The sequence below is a fragment of the Mercenaria mercenaria genome, chromosome 8 (genome assembly GCF_021730395.1).
Source record: "Mercenaria mercenaria strain notata chromosome 8, MADL_Memer_1, whole genome shotgun sequence".
Classification (NCBI taxonomy): domain Eukaryota; kingdom Metazoa; phylum Mollusca; class Bivalvia; order Venerida; family Veneridae; genus Mercenaria; species Mercenaria mercenaria.
Window position 1 is genome coordinate 15,793,061 of NC_069368.1, and position 17,987 is coordinate 15,811,047.

The window sequence follows — 17,987 nt, forward strand, 5'->3', positions numbered from 1 at the left end:
TGTTCAAATTATTTCGATTCAATAAAAACATGGCTGCCTGGGGGCGTGGTCACTTTTCCTTATATGTATATAATGAAAACTTTAAAAATCTTCTTGTTTGAAACTGCTGGCACAAATGTAAAATAATTTCACACAAACTGTCCTTGTGTGACTTCCGATTATTCAGATTCCTCAAAATACGGTCCTTGTGTGACCACAATTGTTCCAATTATTCTGATTCAGCAAAAACATGGCTGTTAGGGGTCATGGTCATGTTTCCCTATGTGTATTTAGTGGAAACTTTGAAAATATTCTTGTATGAAACTTCTGGTCCACAACGTACACACATTATCTACCCGTATTTATTAAGTGGAAACTTTTGAAATACTCTTGTCAGAAAACACTGGCAGTATTTCAAAATAATTTCACAGATATTTTCACCGTTTCAACTGCGCAAGCAAGTATTGTAACTCAGGTGAGCAGTCTAGGGCAATCATGGCCCTCTTGTTCATATTAGAATACAAACTGATAAATTAAATATTCATTTATATCTTGAGTCTGAAATTTAAGTAAGTCTTTAAATTCTAAGTTTTTCTTTTTGTTCTGTCAAAATCTGCAGAATTGTAATAAAACTATGTCTTCTACAAGAACAGACAGCTCAATAAAATTCCGGCAGGAAAGTTCTTATAAACGTTTTTATGTCTCCTCCATACGTATTGTTTTTGCCATCGTCCATCCGTCTGTCCGTCAGCATTAAGCTTGTTCAGCTTTCACAGGTCAAACTGCTGAAACTTCACAGGAGTGATCAGTACCAAGCCTAGTTGTGCATATGACTGGCATGTTCCACTTTGCTGCACAAAATGGCCGCCAGAGCTAAAAATAGAAAAATCTTGTCCGGCTTTCACGGGTCAAACTGCTAGCTGGATTTCGACAAAACTTCATAGGAGTAATCAGTACCAATCCTAGTTGTGCATGTTGCCGGCATGTTCCACTTTGCTGTACAAAATGGCTGCCAGTTTAAAAAATAGAAAAATCTTGTCCGGCTTTCACAAATCAAACTGCTGGGCGGATTTGGACGAAACTTCACAGGAGTGATCAGTACCAGGCCTAAATGTGCATATCGCCGACACGTTCTGCTTCGCAACACAAAATGGCCACCAGAGCTTAAGGTATACATAGTGGGGAGACATACGTTTTTGTGACAAAAACACCTTCTAGTTGCAAATTAATTGTCAAGCAATTTTAAGTAAGTCTTGATTTGAACTTGTAGAACAGCAGTGTGACATGTGCACATTTAGCTACAGTATGATGGAAAATTCAGCACAGTTTATCATTAAAGTTACTTTAAGACACACAGTCAAACACATATAATGTTTGTATATTTACAGGATGTTATGTCACAGAACAAGTTGAATGTTTTCCACTGGCATATTGTTGATGACCAGGCTTTTCCATATGAGAGTTCCACCTTCCCAGATATGAGTATGAAGGTGAAAGATTTTCTATATAAACTGATGATAGATTTGCTTTTACATTTCTTAGAAAATATATCATGTACCGGTAATCCTTTTTATAATATTTCATATAATTGTCATACAAAATTTGTTTCAATTATCCCAGCAAGTACAACAGTGTTCATTATGTAGTTCTATAAAAAGTTATATAATTAACATACCAAATTTGTATGGTTTCAGCAAGTCAGCAGTGTTCATTATGTAGTTCAAAAAAAAAAGTTATATAATTTACATACCAAATTTGTTCTAATTACCTCAGCAAGTACAGCAGTGTTCATTATGTAGTTCTATAAAGATATATAATTTACATACCAAATTTGTTATTGCTGAGATAATTGGAACAAATTTGGTATGTAAATTATATAACTTTTTAAAAACAAGGATTATATAAAAACTAGGATTATATAATTTACATACCAAATTTGTTCTAATTACCTCAGCAAGTACAGCAGTGTTCATTATGTAGTTCTATAAAAAGTTATTAGAACAAATTTGGTATGGATACCAAATTTGTTCTAAATACCTCAGCAAGTACAGCAGTGTTCATTATGTAGTTCTATAAAAAGTTATATAATTTACATACCAAATTTGTTGCAATTATCTCAGCAAGTACAGCAGTGTTCATTATGTAGTTCTATAAAAAGTTATATAATTTACATACCAAATTTGTTCCAATTATCTCAGCAAGTACAGAAGTGTTCATTATATAGTTCTATAAAAAGTTATATAATTTACAAATTTGTTCGTATTATATCAACAATTACAACAGTGTTTATTACCTGGTATGTTAGCTGATGACATGCCCATAACTTCTGCACCTTATTTGCTACCAAGCTGATATATGATTTTATTTTACAGGGAGCTTACAATGCATTTACACATGTGTATACACAAGAGAATGTTAAGGAAATTATTGAGTATGCAAGGCTGCGGGGTATACGCGTTATCCCAGAGTTTGATTCACCAGGTAATAACTCTTTTCTTAAAGTGAAAAAAATGGAGAAATACAAATTCTTCTTTTCTGTTAATCGTTTTCTTACCTTTATGCCACACTTTGAAGACTGTTCATGTGAGTTGGTCAGACCATCCTGAGGCAGACCATCTATTTTCTGATTCAGTAACAAGAAACCTTAGCCCTATGGCTGTCTAACTTGATAGGATGACCCCTTTTGTCAAAGGTCAAGGTCACAGTGACCTTGAAACGGAAAAATGATTTCCAATCAGTAATTGAAGAACTCTTGGGCTGTTGACCTTCAAACTTCATAAAATGATCACCTCTGGTCAGTATTAAAATAATCCTTGTTGTTATTCAAGTTGTCAATGGTTAATAACTACAGAGATGCTAATTATACATATTGAATTTGCTAATCCAAAACAAAACAAAACTAATCCTGATTTTAGTCCTGTAGTTTAAATAAATATCACTCCATCTTGTCAAATGAACTGTCTGGTTATGAGTAAATTTGTCACCTGTGTTCTTGACAATTATTCCTACAGGCCACACAATGTCTTGGGGTAAAGCTATAGCAAATCTGTTGACCAAGTGTTACAGTGGTGGCAAGCCTTCTGGGGACGTCGGTCCAGTCAATCCTGCATTCAATACAACATACACGTTCTTACAGAACTTTTTTCAAGAGATATCTACGGTTTTTCCTGATCATTATGTACATCTCGGAGGTGATGAAGTCTCTTTCGATTGCTGGTATGTTACAGTTTGTATTCTGTAGTGTAAAACCTGTGTTACACAGTATCAGCTGGTACTTCATGAAGTTGTTGGCTAGGACAATGTGTCAGATAAAGCGAAGTATAACAAAAAATAGTTGAGTTCATATATTATTTGTACTTTATTTTTAAACATTTGTTACAGAAGGAAGTACACTCAGCTTAACTTTATACTGTTAGAATTTTTTTTCCAATCTAGTTGTAGAAATTCGTCAAATCTTCAATGTTAATTATCCCCCGCCGATGAAATCGGGAGGGGGGTATTGAAATGGCGTTGTCCGTCCGTCAGTCCGTCCGTCAGTCCGTCCGTCCGTCCGTCCGCAGCCATTTCTCAGTAACTACTTGGTAGAATTTCATGAAACTTGAAATAAACATGAACCAACATACTGCGATGATGCCCGTCAAGTTTTTTTTTTGATTGGTCAATTTCCCTCAGAGTTATTGCCCTTGATTTAATAAAAAATGTCTGTCTGCAGCTATTTCTCAGTAACTAACAGGTAGAATTTCATCAAATTTGAAATAGACATGAACCAAGATACTGCGCTGATGCCCGTCAAGTTTTTTTTTTGATAGGTCAATTTCCCTCAGAGTTATTGCCCTTGATTTAATGAAAAATGTCCGTCTGCAGCCATTTCTCAGTAACTAGCAGGTAGAATTTCATCAAACTTGAAATAGACATGAACCAAGATACTGCGACGATGCCCTTCAAGTTTTTTTTTCGATTGGTCAATTTTCCATTTAGTTATTGCCCTTTAATTGTTTAAAAATCCACAGATCTGTACATAACAAACCAACCAATTGGAAGAATTTCATTAAACTTCTTCCATTCTTTTCCATGCACATTTATTATAAACATGTGATGTTGTGTACCTACACCTGGTCACCCCCTTCCCCCTCACTCACCACCCCCCCCATTTTTTTTTTTTTTTTTTTTTTTTTTTTTCATTTTTCGTTTTCTACCAATATTTATAATCAACATGTAAACTGTTGTATCCTCACCCCCCCCCCCCCCCCCACCCAAACAAACCATTCATTTTCTTTTAATTTGATTTGACTAATGAAATTATTTGCTTCTTGGTAACATTCTTAACCTTTTGCAGGATATATTTTTTTGCCATTCCTCAACTCTGACCCTTTCGGCGGGGGATTCCAATTCATCGAATTTGCTTGTTATTTTTCATTATACTATGAGATTAGTCAACTATCGAAATACTAGTAATTGATTAATCAATTATAATTGGTTACTAGCGAAAAAGGCCTATTTCTGGAGGCATGCTCCTTGGAAACCAAATTTTGTACACAATATCTCATGTTATTACTTGTATAGTTTTTTGTCTGGAATCACTTAAGTATGTCTGTTACATTCAGCCATATCTTTGTTGAGATACAGTTGAAGCTGCCTTAGTGATCATCTGTGTGAAGCAGTCAGTCAGCTTACTTCCCAAATTGACTTTTTTCCCTGTCAAATTTCTTAGAGTTGCCCTTGTCCATGTGCCTGTCCATTTCTGTCCGTCTGTCCAATTTGTGTTTTGCATATCTCAGAAAATATTTGACCCAGAGCCATCAAACCTCACAAATGCCTAAAAGTTTCTGTCGCATTTATCATAAAAAAGTATTTTACTTAGGAGTATGGAACTTGATAGGAATAATTGAGCCGCGCTATGGGAAAACCAACATAGTGGCTTTGCGACCAGCATGGATCCAGACCAGACTGCGCATCCGCGCAGTCTGGTCAGGATCCATGCTGTTTGCTAACAGTTTCTCTAATTGCTATAGGCTTTGAAAGCGAACAGCATGGATCCTGACCAGACTGTGCGGATGCGCAGGCTGGTCAGGATCCATGCTGGTCGCAAAGCCACTATGTTGGTTTTCCCATGGCCCGGCACATTTATTATTTAGGCTGGGAAGTTGTGCAGCAGGGGTTTGTTTCAGATTTCACTCATCCAGACTGGAGTTACAGCCATTAACTTGGTCAAAAATATACATAAAAGGGCATAAAAGTTTTGTGTTACAATTTATTGATCTAGGGTCATAAAACATTATAGGAATAGTATTCAGCATGTGAAGTTGTACAACTGAGTTTTGTTTTGAATTTTACTTTGAAAGACCAGAGTTATAACCCTTGACTTAGTCAAAAATAAGCATTAAGGGCATAAAAGTTCCATGTTTCTGAAAATGCATATGACTTAGTCTTAAAACATTAGAAGATTGTTATATAGCATGTGAAGTTGTGCACCTGGTGTTCTGTTTGGAATATCACTCAGTTTGAACAGGATCCTTGACTTAGTCAAAAAATAGTCATTAAGTGCTTAAAAGTTTATGTTGTGTATATCTTAAAGAAATATTTCACCTAGAGTCATGAAACCATGCACAGTGACATGATGTAGGGGGCACCATTGTCTTATGGACAGACTCTAATTTCAACTTGTCTTAAGCTGCCACCTGCATTAAGCAGTCAGATTGTGTTGCTCACTTTGATGGCTGCTAAATACAGGTGTGACTGTATTTTCTGTATTTTTATCTGGAAAAGTCCTAATTCACATTTGACAGGAAGAGTAATCCTGATATAACAGCATTCATGGAAAATATGGGATATGGTAAAGACTATGCTAAACTGGAAGAATATTACATGGAGAAGTAAGTGTTGTATTTATACTAACCAAAACAGTTTCTAAACCCCCCTACCTCCAACCCTTATTCCAGTACACAAGCCTTTTTCACCAGAAATAAGATTATTTTTTTTTCATAATTCAACTAAAATGAATCATCAGATCTTTTTTTCAAAGGTACCTGTTAGAGATGGTACCTGCCCAAGAAGATTAAAGGGGAACAAGTCTGAATGATCAATAAACTGAATTAAACATAAAAGTTGTGATCAAAGGTGAAAGCAAAGCTAAATACTAGTAAGCTGTTCTCCTATCAACTGATCAGTCAGACAAAATAGGGCTGACATTTGAGCCGCACCATGTCAGAGAAAACCAACATAGTGCATCTGCGACCAACATTGATCCAGACCATCCTGCGCATTCGCACAGTTTGGTCAGGAATTAGAGAAACCGTTAGCGAACAGTCTGGATCCATGCTGGTCGCAAATGCACTATATTGGTTTTCTCATGGTGCAGCTTATTTTATGTCATCCTGAAGCCCTGCAAGAAAGTTAATTTGTATGAATTTTTTATTCATTTATTTATTTGGTCATTTTATGGTTTGGTTTAACTTAGCACTGACTCAGATATAGGTCATTTGGTGCCTTTCCAGTTTTGATGGTGGAAGAATATCACAGGTGCCCCTCCTGCCGTTACTTCATGCATGTGTGGGCACCTGGGTAGAACCACTTACCTTTAAGCCAGCTGGATGGCTTTTTTGCATGAAACAATTTTACCCCAAAAGAGAGGACTTGAACCCAAAGCACTGGCCCCTGTGCATCAAAATTAAAAGTGCATCAGTTTCATTTAAGAATTTTTATAACTTAAAACATTGTTACTGCAAATGTTTATGGTCAGTTTTGGCTTTTCAACGAAGGTACTTAAATTGCTTTCAATGAGGATAACAGTCTTTTACAAAATGTGTATCCACCTATGAGAAATAACATTAAAAGTTACAACTGGTATCATATATTTTGTAACAACCTGTGTAGAAATTTGTTTTATTCATTGTTTCATTTCATCCTATAAAAATATTACAGATGCTTTACTCATTTTGAAGCATCTCCTTCACTGTTAAGGGGTACTTTGCGCGAATAGGATAACACACGAGGCGCTGTCATCAAATGTAACTTTAGCAAGTTAAATAAATGGTAGGCTACCAACTTGTGCAACATTTTGGTCCTGACATGTTCATCTACCTTTATTATGGCATTGTTAGAAAAAAATATTATTCCTACACATTGATGAAATATTACCAGAATTAGATATTTTCATTTTTGCATGAATATGTATGATAACTGAAGAAATTACTGATAATTCAGCTACTGCCTTTACTGGCAACACTTGATATTGGTAATAAAATGTATGATGAAATTAAACAATTTATTTTACAGATTGTTAAATATCGTAAGTGGTTTGAAGAAAGCATATATCATCTGGCAAGAAGTTATTGACAATGGGGCAAAGGTTGGTAGTCTTTTAATTCTAAGACATAACAGAGATAAAACCAGTCGGACAGATAATTGACACTTATGGTGTAAAAATAACCTCTGGATCTCTTTGATTCAACAGGTTTGCGTAGCAAGGACCTGCAGACAAATTTCTGTATGATTTTTTTGTTTTTAGAAAGAGGGCATGATACAGTAAATAAGTTTTAAAAAGAATGGGGACTGTGTACAGTCACTGGTAGATACTGCACCAGTCCTACGAACATTGCAAAAATAGGAGTTAAGGCTCAGAAAACAGAAAAAGTCATCCAGAGATCTCAAAATATTTAAAGGGCGAGTATTATAAGGAATAGGAGAAAGTTATTGCCTTTGAAACAACAGTTTAAATTGCTCTAAAAATTCTAATTGAGTTTTATGGAGGATGTTTTCATTAAGAAGACGTAAGTTTCCTCCCTTTGTACTGATATGATTTGTCATTGTCCAGGTTGCTGCAGATACTGTTATTGAAGTATGGAAGGGAGGATATCAGAAAGAAATGAGTAAAGTTACTGCCCTTGGTTATAAGACCATTTTATCATCACCTTGGTATGTCAACTATATATCATATGGGAGTGATTGGATGAATTATTATTCTGCGGAACCTTTAGATTTTAATGGTAAGGTTTCATAGTCTCTACCCCCTTGTCTCTTTTAAGCACCTCTCATGTATTAACTCTGTTTGCCTAGGTTGCCATTGACACTGTAGTAGAGGTATGGAAGCCAGGTTATGTAGAAGAAATGAGTAGAGTTACCTCCCTTGGTTATAAAACATTATTAGCTGCACCCTGGTACCTTGATTACATATCAATACAAGATTGGCCCAGATACTACATGGCCGACCCACAGAATTTCAATGGTAAGATATTTGCTATCTGCTTGTGCAGGGAGTAAAGCTTCATGTTAGAAAATACACTGCTGCATGTCAAAATGGGTATTGTTTGGTACAGCTTCACCATAGAAAATCCGCTGCTGCATGTCAAAATGGGTATTGTTTGGTACAGCTTCACCATAGAAAATCGGCTGTTGCATGTCAAAATGGGTATTGTTTGAAAAACATTGTAGCCTTTGGAGTGGAATAATAGCATGTCTTAAATATTTCTAACTTCCAGATTACTCAAGTTCATATAGGCACTAGTCAGTGGGAGTCATTTAGCACTTACTGCTTTCATACTGAATATGCATGTTAAATGTAAGCATCGTGAATATTCATATATGTTTTTAGTGGTGTTAGTTGCTTATTTGTTATATGCATTTTTAAAATTTAGCACACTGTATATATAGGAAGATTGGTAACTTTTCAAGTTACACCCAAAGTGTAGGAATTCTATTTAAACTGAACAAAGTATGTACTGTAACTAAGTATGAATATATTTGGTATATATTTTGCAAGCTAAAAAACTGCATACATTTACAAACAATGTAACTTGTATGTAATAAGTTGTAGACTACACATAAGATTTAATACCAAACCAAAGCATATACAAAGCATACAAAATAGTCAGGAATTTAGTATGATTTACATTTTTATTTCTGGAATAAAAAGTTGGTTTCCTATCTAACATTTTTGTGCACCATGGTAAAACTATTAAGAAAAGCTGCCTGGTGTAACACTTATATATTGTAGATTATACATAAGGTGGACAGATTGCTAAACTGTATCTTGAGAATAGGGAATTTTTGACCTAAGAATATGTTTGTTTGAAGTACATTTTATTATGCTCCCTGAAGGGCGAGCGTATAGTTGCCGCTTTGTCTGTCCTTCCATCCGTCCATCACACTTTTGTCTGGAGTATAACTTGAAAAGTATTAGTGGCATTTCATTGGAGCTTCACATATTTATAGAGGCCATTGAGACAAAGTGCAATGTCAAAGAATCATAAGTCTACCTTACCTAGTTTTTGAATTATCTCCCTTTATCAAATAAGGCTTGTCTGGACCATAACTTGAAAAGTATTAATGGCAATTCATTGAAACTTCACAAAATGATAGAGGCCATTGACGGGAAGTGCATTGTCAAAGAATTATAACTCTACTTTACCTAGTTTTTGAATTATTTCCCTTTATTATACAAAATAAGGCTTGTCCAGAGAATAACTTGAAAAGTATAAATGGCATTTGATTGAAACTTCACATAATCATAGAGGCTATTGAGACAAAGTGCATTGTCAAAGAATCATAACTCTACCTTACCTAGTTTATGAATTGTCTCCCTTTATTATACAAAATAAGGCTTTTCCGGAGCATTACTTGAAAAGTATAAATGGCATTTGATTGAAACTTCACATAATCAAAGAGGCCATTGAGATAAAGTACATTGTCAAAGAATCATAACTCTACCTTACCTAGTTTTTGAATTGTCTCCCTTTATTATACAAAATAAGGCTTGTCCGGAGTATAACTTGAAAAGTATAAATGGCATTTGATTGAAACTTCACATAATCATAGAGGCCATTGAGACAAAGTGCATTGTCAAAGAATCATAACTCTACCTTACCTAGTTTTTGAATTGTCTCCCTTTATTATACAAAATAAGGCTTTTCCGGAGCATTACTTGAAAAGTATTAATGGCATTTCATTGAAACTTCACAAAATGATAGAGGCCGTTGACGGGAAGTGCAGTGTCAAAGAACCATAACTCTACTTTACCTAGTTTTTGAATTATTTCCCTTTATTATACAAAATAAGGCTTGTCCAGAGTATAACTTGCAAAGTATAAATGGCATTTGATTGAAACTTCACATAATCATAGAGGCTATTGAGACAAAGTGCATTGTCAAAGAATCATAACTCTACCTTACCTAGTTTATAAATTGTCTCCCTTTATTATACAAAATAAGGCTTTCCGGAGCATTACTTGAAAAGTATAAATGGCATTTGATTGAAACTTCACATAATCAAAGAGGCCATTGAGACAAAGTGCATTGTCAAAGAATCATAACTCTACCTTACCTAGTTTTTGAATTGTCTCCCTTTATTATACAAAATAAGGCTTGTCCGGAGTATAACTTGAAAAGTATAAATGGCATTTGATTGAAACTTCACATAATCATAGAGGCCATTGAGACAAAGTACATTGTCAAAGAATCATAACTCTACCTTACCTAGTTTTTGAATTGTCTCCCTTTATTTTACAAAATAAGGCTTTTCCGGAGCATTACTTGAAAAGTATTAATGGCAATTCATTGAAACTTCACAAAATGATAGAGGCCGTTGACGGGAAGTGCAGTGTCAAAGAACCATAACTTTACTATACCTAGTTTTTGAATTATCTCCCTTTATTATACAAAATAAGGCTTGTCTGGTGTATAACTTGAAAAGTATTAATGACATTTGATTGAAACTTCACATAATAATAGAGGCCATTGAGGCAATGTGCATTATCAAAGAATCATAACTCTATCTTACCTAGTTTTTGAATGATCTCCCTTTATGATACAAAATAAGGCTTGTCCGGAGTATATCTGGAAAAGTATTAATGGCATTTGACTGAAACTAGAGGCCATTGGCGGGAAATGCAGTGTCAAAGAACCGTAAGTAATTGAGCTAGTTTTTGAATTATCTCCCTTTATTATACAAAATAAGGCTTGTCTGGAGCATTACTTGAAAAATATTAATGGCGTTTCATTGAAACTTCACAAAATGATAGAGGCCATAAACTCTACCTTTCCACCTTTTATTCAATTTTCTTCTTTTTAAAATCTCCATTTTTTTTTGTTTCACGTTATTCCCCATATTGGGACAAGCACCTGCATCGGGGAGCATCATTCGGTTTTACCGATTCCTTGTTTTGAACATGTTTTGAATGATTGACCAGTTGTTACTTCAGTGATATAAAATAGATAAGATCATTGTTCAATAACTGTTTTTAATAATAGTGTAATTTTCCATCCATTTTCTTAAACACTACACCAAACTTTACTTTTTTAAGGTTTTTGATTTTCAGTGTATCATAGGGGGTTCAGTGTAGGTTAGTTGTATTTGTTCAAACTTGGTCCCTTAAAGTGTAATTAGATTATATTTGTTGTTGAAATCACTTTATTTGAATTCAAAGTAAAATTCATATTGAGAAGCAGACAGATTCAAAAGTTGTCTTAAATTAGTGACTTCCCTTCACGTTTTACAGATGAACAGAAGCTAAATGAATTATGTCCGAGCTTAAGTGCTGAATATTATTAACAGTTAGATTTACTAGCTGCATGTAGACCATTCGGCTTTTGATTTTGCATATGAAAAAACAAGTGAACTTGTACAAGTACCGGATGACATCCCTTTATACTGATATTATGGGTGAGTTTTAGCTCATCCGAGCATGAAGTGCTCATTGGTGAGCTTTTAGGATCGTTTGAGTTTGTTTTCCACCATTTCTTTAACCCTTAGCTTGCTAAATTTATTTCTATAATGGACTGGTCTATCATTCAATTTGGGCAATATCATTTATCATTCAAAGGGGTGTTCACTGAAAATTTACTGACTGAATAGCGAACAGTGCAGACCATGATGTGCAGGCTGATCTTGGTCTGCACTGGTCGCAAAGGCAAATTCATTTGCCGGCAGCAGGCTAAAGGTTAAACAAGATCTCCTGCTAAACCACTATACCTATTTCAACAAGACTTCACAGGATTGTTTTTAGGGTGGTTCACTTTAAAACCTTGGTTATCCATGCGGAATTCGTGCAGTCATGGCAACCAAATTGAAAAACTTAAAAATTTGCCTGTGGTGACCCTTGACCAAAGTGGGGGTCCCAGTTAGGTGTCTGCGCAAAATGCTTTTTGATTTTATTTATATTTTGTTGTAATATACCCACATGTATAAAGTTTCATTAACAAGTGTTACTGTTACCAGTTTTGACTTACTTTTATAGATATTCACATTTAAAGTGGGTGGGGTAATCTGACATGTGACCAGCCAGGAACACAATTTCTGTTATTTTTTCAAAAATGGTTCTAACTTTTTACCTGAAACTTTCATGATAAAATAACTATACAATGGACATTCACACAACATGTTGCATTTTAAATTGTACTGAATACTTTTTTCAGCATAGAACCACAAAGTGGTCTAATCAAATTTACTGATTTTCAATTGACGAACTTTACCAAAAAGCTAAAACATTTTTCATTAGTTGAGATATTAAGGTGTTATTTACAGCAGATATTGCAAACTAAATAAACATTAAAATGACAGTATATCATTACACTCTGATTAATATTGGAAGAGTGGTACACTCTCAAACTGGGAAAAAGTGGGTGGGGTAAATAAATATTCGAAGCAACACTACAAAAATTGTGCAGTTGTTACGAAATGGCCTCAGATTGTCTATTACTATCTTAATTGTGCCCATATGAGTGGTTGGGGCATATAGATTTGCTCTTGTCCGTGCGTCTGTCTGTCAATTCGTCCGTGTGTCCGTCCGAAGTTCGTGACGCACTTAGATCAAAAAGTATTTAATATAAATTGATGAAACCTTGCAAGTCTTTATCATGATATGAACTTGCACACACCTTCTATTTTTCGTCTGGTCCCGCCCCCTAATTTTAGAGTTACTGCCCCTGAAATAGTAAAAAATGCTCATTTTCACCTTGTGACACGCCTGGCTCAAAAAGTATTTGATATAAATTGATGAAATCTTGCATGAGTCTTTATAATGATATGAACTTGCACGCCTTCTATTTTTCGTCTGGGTCCGCTCCCTGTTTCTAGAGTTATGGCCCCTGAAATAGTAAAAATTGTACATTTTCACCTTGTGACACGCCTAGCTCAAAAAGTATTTGATATAGATTCATGAAACCTTGCATTAGTCTTAATCATGATATGAACTTGCGCATCTCCTATTTTCAATCTGGGTCAGCGCCCTATTTCTAGAGTTATGGCCCCTGAAATAGTCAAAAATGCACATTTTCACCTTGTGACATGCCTAGCTCAAAAAGTGTTTGATATGAATTGATGAGTGTTTATCATGATATGAACTTGCGCATCTGCTATTTTTTATCTGGGTTTGCCCCTATTTCCAGAGTTATGGCCCCTGAAATAGTAACAAAATGTACATTTTTACCTAATTATGTGCCTTACTCAGAAGTATTTTCGTTGCCTTACTCAGAAGTATTTAAATGTAAATTCATGAAACCTTGCTTGAGTCTTTATCATAATGTGACCTTTGCACACATGGCACTTCTTGAGAATTTTAGCATTAATTACAGAGTTATGGCCCTTGAAATAGCTAAAATAATGGATTTTTTGTTTGTGATGCTCATAGCTCAAAAAGTATATGGTATAGAATAATGAATCCTTTCCATAGTATTTTTTGAGGCTATACCCAATTAAGACTGCAAACATTTGAATTATTTCCACTTATTTGTGACAAATGTACCATGTGTGGGGGACCCTGTGTCCTACAGACACATTCTAGTTTTATTAAATACAGACTTGGTTGATAAATTTTAACAAAATTTGTTCACTTTAGTAAGACTTTATACATGTGTGCCATGGAAAAATCAATGCAGAAAATTTAATGTTAATTTGAACAATAGTTTTCCTCAAAATATACTGCCTCAGGCAAAACATTTTGTTAAATACTTCTAGCTTTCAGGGTTAATTTGGTTTGTCTTCATGTCATGTTCAAGGTCCATGCTTTTTCCATGACACACATGTATAAAATGGGATTTTTTTTTGTAAAAATTTATCAATCAATGCTGTATTTAATAAAATTAAGATAGTAATAGACAATCTGAGGCCATTTCTTAACAAATGCACAATTTTTGTAGTGTTGCTTCGAATATTTATTTACCTCACCCACTTTTTCCCAGTTTGAGAGTGTACCACTCTTCCAATATAATCAGAGTGTACTGATATACTGTCATTTTAATGTTTATTTAGTTTGCAATATCTGCTGTAAATAACACCTTAATATCTCAACTAATGAAAAATGTTTTAGCTTTTTGGTAAAGTTCGTCAATTGAAAATCAGTAAATTTGATGAGACCACTTTGTGGCTCTATGCTGAAAAAAGTATTCAGTACAATTTAAAATGCAACATGTTGTGTGAATGTCCATTGTATAGTTATTCTATCATGAAAGTTTCAGGTAAAAAGTTAGAACCATTTTTGAAAAAATAACAGAAATTGTGTTCCTGGCTGGTCACATGTCAGATTACCCCACCCACTTTAAATGTGAATATCTATAAAAGTAAGTCAAAACTGGTAACAGTAACACTTGTTAATGAAACTTTATACATGTGGGTATATTACCACAAAATATAAATAAAATCAAAAAACATTTTGCGCAGACACCTAACTGGAACCCCCCCTTTCCTTCAAGTTCTTGTAATTTGTTTGAAAACATTTTCCAGTGGGGGTGGGTGGATCTAGTTTTCTGTATATGGTTTTGTGGAGAATTTTGAAAACTTTCTATTCTGAAACAGCTGGTTTGATTTAAAAATAATTTCACAGAAATGTTTCTTAGGTGACACTTGAAAATCCCATTAAATCTTGTTGAGACCCCCACCTAAAACATGTCTGCAAAAGCTACAATAGAAATATCTTCAAGGGACATGATCTCCTAAAATGATGGTTTGATTTTGACTTAGAATGACAAAGAAATGCGTGCATGAACACATAGTGTATGGCGCATGTCGAAGCTGCCATCGCCAGTCTGTCATCATGCGTTCTTTTAAGCCTATTGATTGGAGAACTGTTACGAACACATGGATCTACAACTGCCGATGCAGGTGGTCTGAATCATGTGGTCGCAAAGCCTAGTTGTTATCTCATGGCAGCTCAAATGTTTCTTTGGACTCTCTTCAAGTTTCATTCATCCATTCCTCAAACATGTCACTGACTGAATGGTTCCAATGTCATTGTCTCTTAAAGTGCGGTCTGATTGAAACTTCACACAATGTTCCTTCATTGACTCGATTCCAACTTTATTCAAATTATTTCAGTTAGTCAAAACATGTCCTGTATGTTTATTGTGGTTCCAGTATGTATATAGCGGAATCCTTAAAAAATGTCCTGTCGTAAACTGCAGGCCCAATATCAAACTGATTTCACATATATTTTCTTCAGCTGACTGTCAGCCAAAATTGTTAAACCTAGATGTGAAACCCAGGTGAGCCAATCTAGTGCCATCATGACTTGTTATTTTTAGGTACAAAAGCCCAGAAAGATTTAGTGATGGGTGGAGAAGCATGTATATGGGGAGAGTTTGTAGATGGTACCAATCTTCTTTCTCGACTATGGTAACGTTCTATATTACGTTTATACTGAGCAAAACTTCTTTGCCCAAAATATGTTTTATACCTAAGAAAACAAAGTTAAGTGGATTTATTATTGTCATCTTACAAAATTTTTTTTGCAGTCTGTTGCAAAAATTCTGTGGAGTGATCTACTTCCAACTAATTCAAAGGGATTCTAGTGATCTGGATCACTATAAATAGTAGATGTACATGACATTTTTCCTAGAATGGACAAAAGTTGGGGTGGCACCATGGCAGCTATCCCCCCTCAAGTTTTTTAGCAAACAACTTCCAGTTTTAAAGGGATTCCAATGAAACTTCATACATATTCTCTGTACAGAAGTTTAGATGTGTGTGACATTTTTTATGCCCCTGAAAGTGGGCATATTAAAATTGCACTGTCCATCTGTGCATCCATGTAAATTCTTGTCCGGGCTGTAACTCTGCCATCTATAAAGGGATTTTGAATTAACTTGGCATAAATGTTCAACATAATGAGACGATATGTCATGCGCAAGTCCCAGACCCCTAGCTCCAAGGTCAAGGTCACACTTAGAGGTCAAAGCTTAACAGGATCTGTTTCGTGTCCGGTCCATAACTCTGCCATCCGTGAAGGGATTTTGAAATATCAGGGCATAAATGTTCACCATAATGAGACGTTATGTCATGCGCAAGACTCAGACCCCTATCTCCAAGGTCAAGGTCACACTTAGAAGTCAAAGGTTAACAGGGTCTGTTTCGTGTACGGTCCATAACTCTGTCATTGATGAAGCACAATTCTTTCTCAGTCTTTAAAAGGGATTCCAATGAAAATTCATATATGCGATCACCATGAAATTTAGGTATTCATTACATATTTTTAGCTCTTTTAGCTCTATTCAAAGAATAGTAGAGCTATTGGACTCGCCCGTGTGTCAGCGTCTGCGTCCCGATTTGGTTTAAAGTTTTTGTATGTAAGCTGGTATCGCAGTAACTACTTGTGGGAATGGATTGAAACTTCACACACTTATTCACTGAGATAAACTGACTTACACTGCGCAGGTTTCATAACTCTATTTTGCTTTTTTACAAAATCATGCCCCTTTTTCAACTTAGAAATCTTTGGTTAAGGTTTTGTATGTAAGCTGGTATCTCAGTATCCACTATTGGGAATGGATTGAAACTTAACATACTTGTTCACTGTCATGATCTGACATGTAATGCACAGGTCCCATAACTCTGCTTTGCATTTTTACAAAATTATGCCCCTTCTTCGGCTTAGAAATTTTTGGTTAAGGTTTTGTATGTAAGCTGCTATCTCAGTACTCATTAATTGGAATGGATTGAAACTTCACACACTTGTCCACTGTCATAAGCTGATATGCACTGTGCAGGTTCCATCTGTACATTAAGACATGTTTTATTTAAAGGCCATGGGCATCTCTATATTAAGACATGTGTTATTTAAAGGCCGCGGGGATCTGTATATTAAGACATGTTTTATTTAAAGGCCGCGGGCATCTGTATATTAAGAAATGTTTTATTTAAAGGCCGCTGGCATCTGTATATTAAGATATGTTTTATTTAAAGGTCGCTGACATCTGTATATAAGGACATGTTTTATTTAAAGGCCGCGGGCATCTGCTGTAGCTGAAAGACTGTGGAGCCCTGCCAGCTTTAACGATACAAAACTTGCCACACCAAGAATTGATGAACATAGATGTAGACTTGTAAGGTAACGTCTACTGTTTTTTTACAATAAACAGATTGATTTTGTTCATTGGTAAATTGATTTAATAACAGTCAAACTTCTTTCCCTCGATCTTGGATAATTTGTACACTGCCCTTAGCTAGAACTCAACAGGTCCTGGCACAATATTCATATAATGTATATTTTTCGATGGCTTGAGCTACCGATAAGTCAAACAGTTTTTCTTATCCCATTGAGTTTAAGCGAACGAAGTGAGACTGAAAAACATATGAAATAAATACTCCTGATTTGCAGAGATTGAATATTAGACAACATAGTCACATACTCGTACTTATATGCTTTCTGGCTTTACTTACTGTAAAATCATTTAATTTTGTGGGCATGAAATTTCATGGTTTGGGTCAAAACAGCAATTTCGTGTGGATATGAATTCGTGGATTTCAACTTTTGAACATAAAATTAATGGGAATGTTACTTGTTCGTTGGGATTAAATTTCATGGATTGACTCAACCACGAAATCCACAAAAATTAGTCCCCCACGAATATTAATGATTTCATAGTATTTACTTTTAAGAAATAATAGTTTTTTTCTCAGAGTAAGTTGTGCCAGTGTAAACAGATTGATCTTTTCTGGTTTACTGTTAAATGTGTTTTGACATAAACACAAAATAACCTCTCAGTACAACATAATTTGTTTTTTAGCAACATAAAATAAGAACT

General features: G+C 35.1%; 1 protein-coding gene across 4 annotated transcripts in view; it reads left to right on the forward strand.

Annotated features, from left to right (window-relative positions):
• LOC123522996 (beta-hexosaminidase subunit beta-like) overlaps positions 1-17,987 on the forward strand; it is a 32,282-nt gene that overhangs the window by 11,022 nt on the left and 3,273 nt on the right. The window contains exons 4-11 of one of the 4 annotated variants that reach the window (XM_045300573.2): positions 1,368-1,469; positions 2,352-2,460; positions 2,991-3,195; positions 5,766-5,852; positions 7,255-7,327; positions 7,793-7,964; positions 15,489-15,579; positions 17,066-17,102. In XM_045300573.2, coding sequence (XP_045156508.2) covers positions 1,368-1,469; positions 2,352-2,460; positions 2,991-3,195; positions 5,766-5,852; positions 7,255-7,327; positions 7,793-7,964; positions 15,489-15,579; positions 17,066-17,087 — 861 coding nt within the window. In that variant the 3' untranslated portion in view covers positions 17,088-17,102. Of the gene's footprint in view, positions 1-1,367; positions 1,470-2,351; positions 2,461-2,990; positions 3,196-5,765; positions 5,853-7,254; positions 7,328-7,792; positions 7,965-8,034; positions 8,204-15,488; positions 15,580-17,065; positions 17,103-17,185; positions 17,291-17,987 lie in introns of those variants that run through there. The other 3 variants (XM_045300575.2, XM_045300571.2, XM_045300572.2) reach the window with 3 other exon arrangements.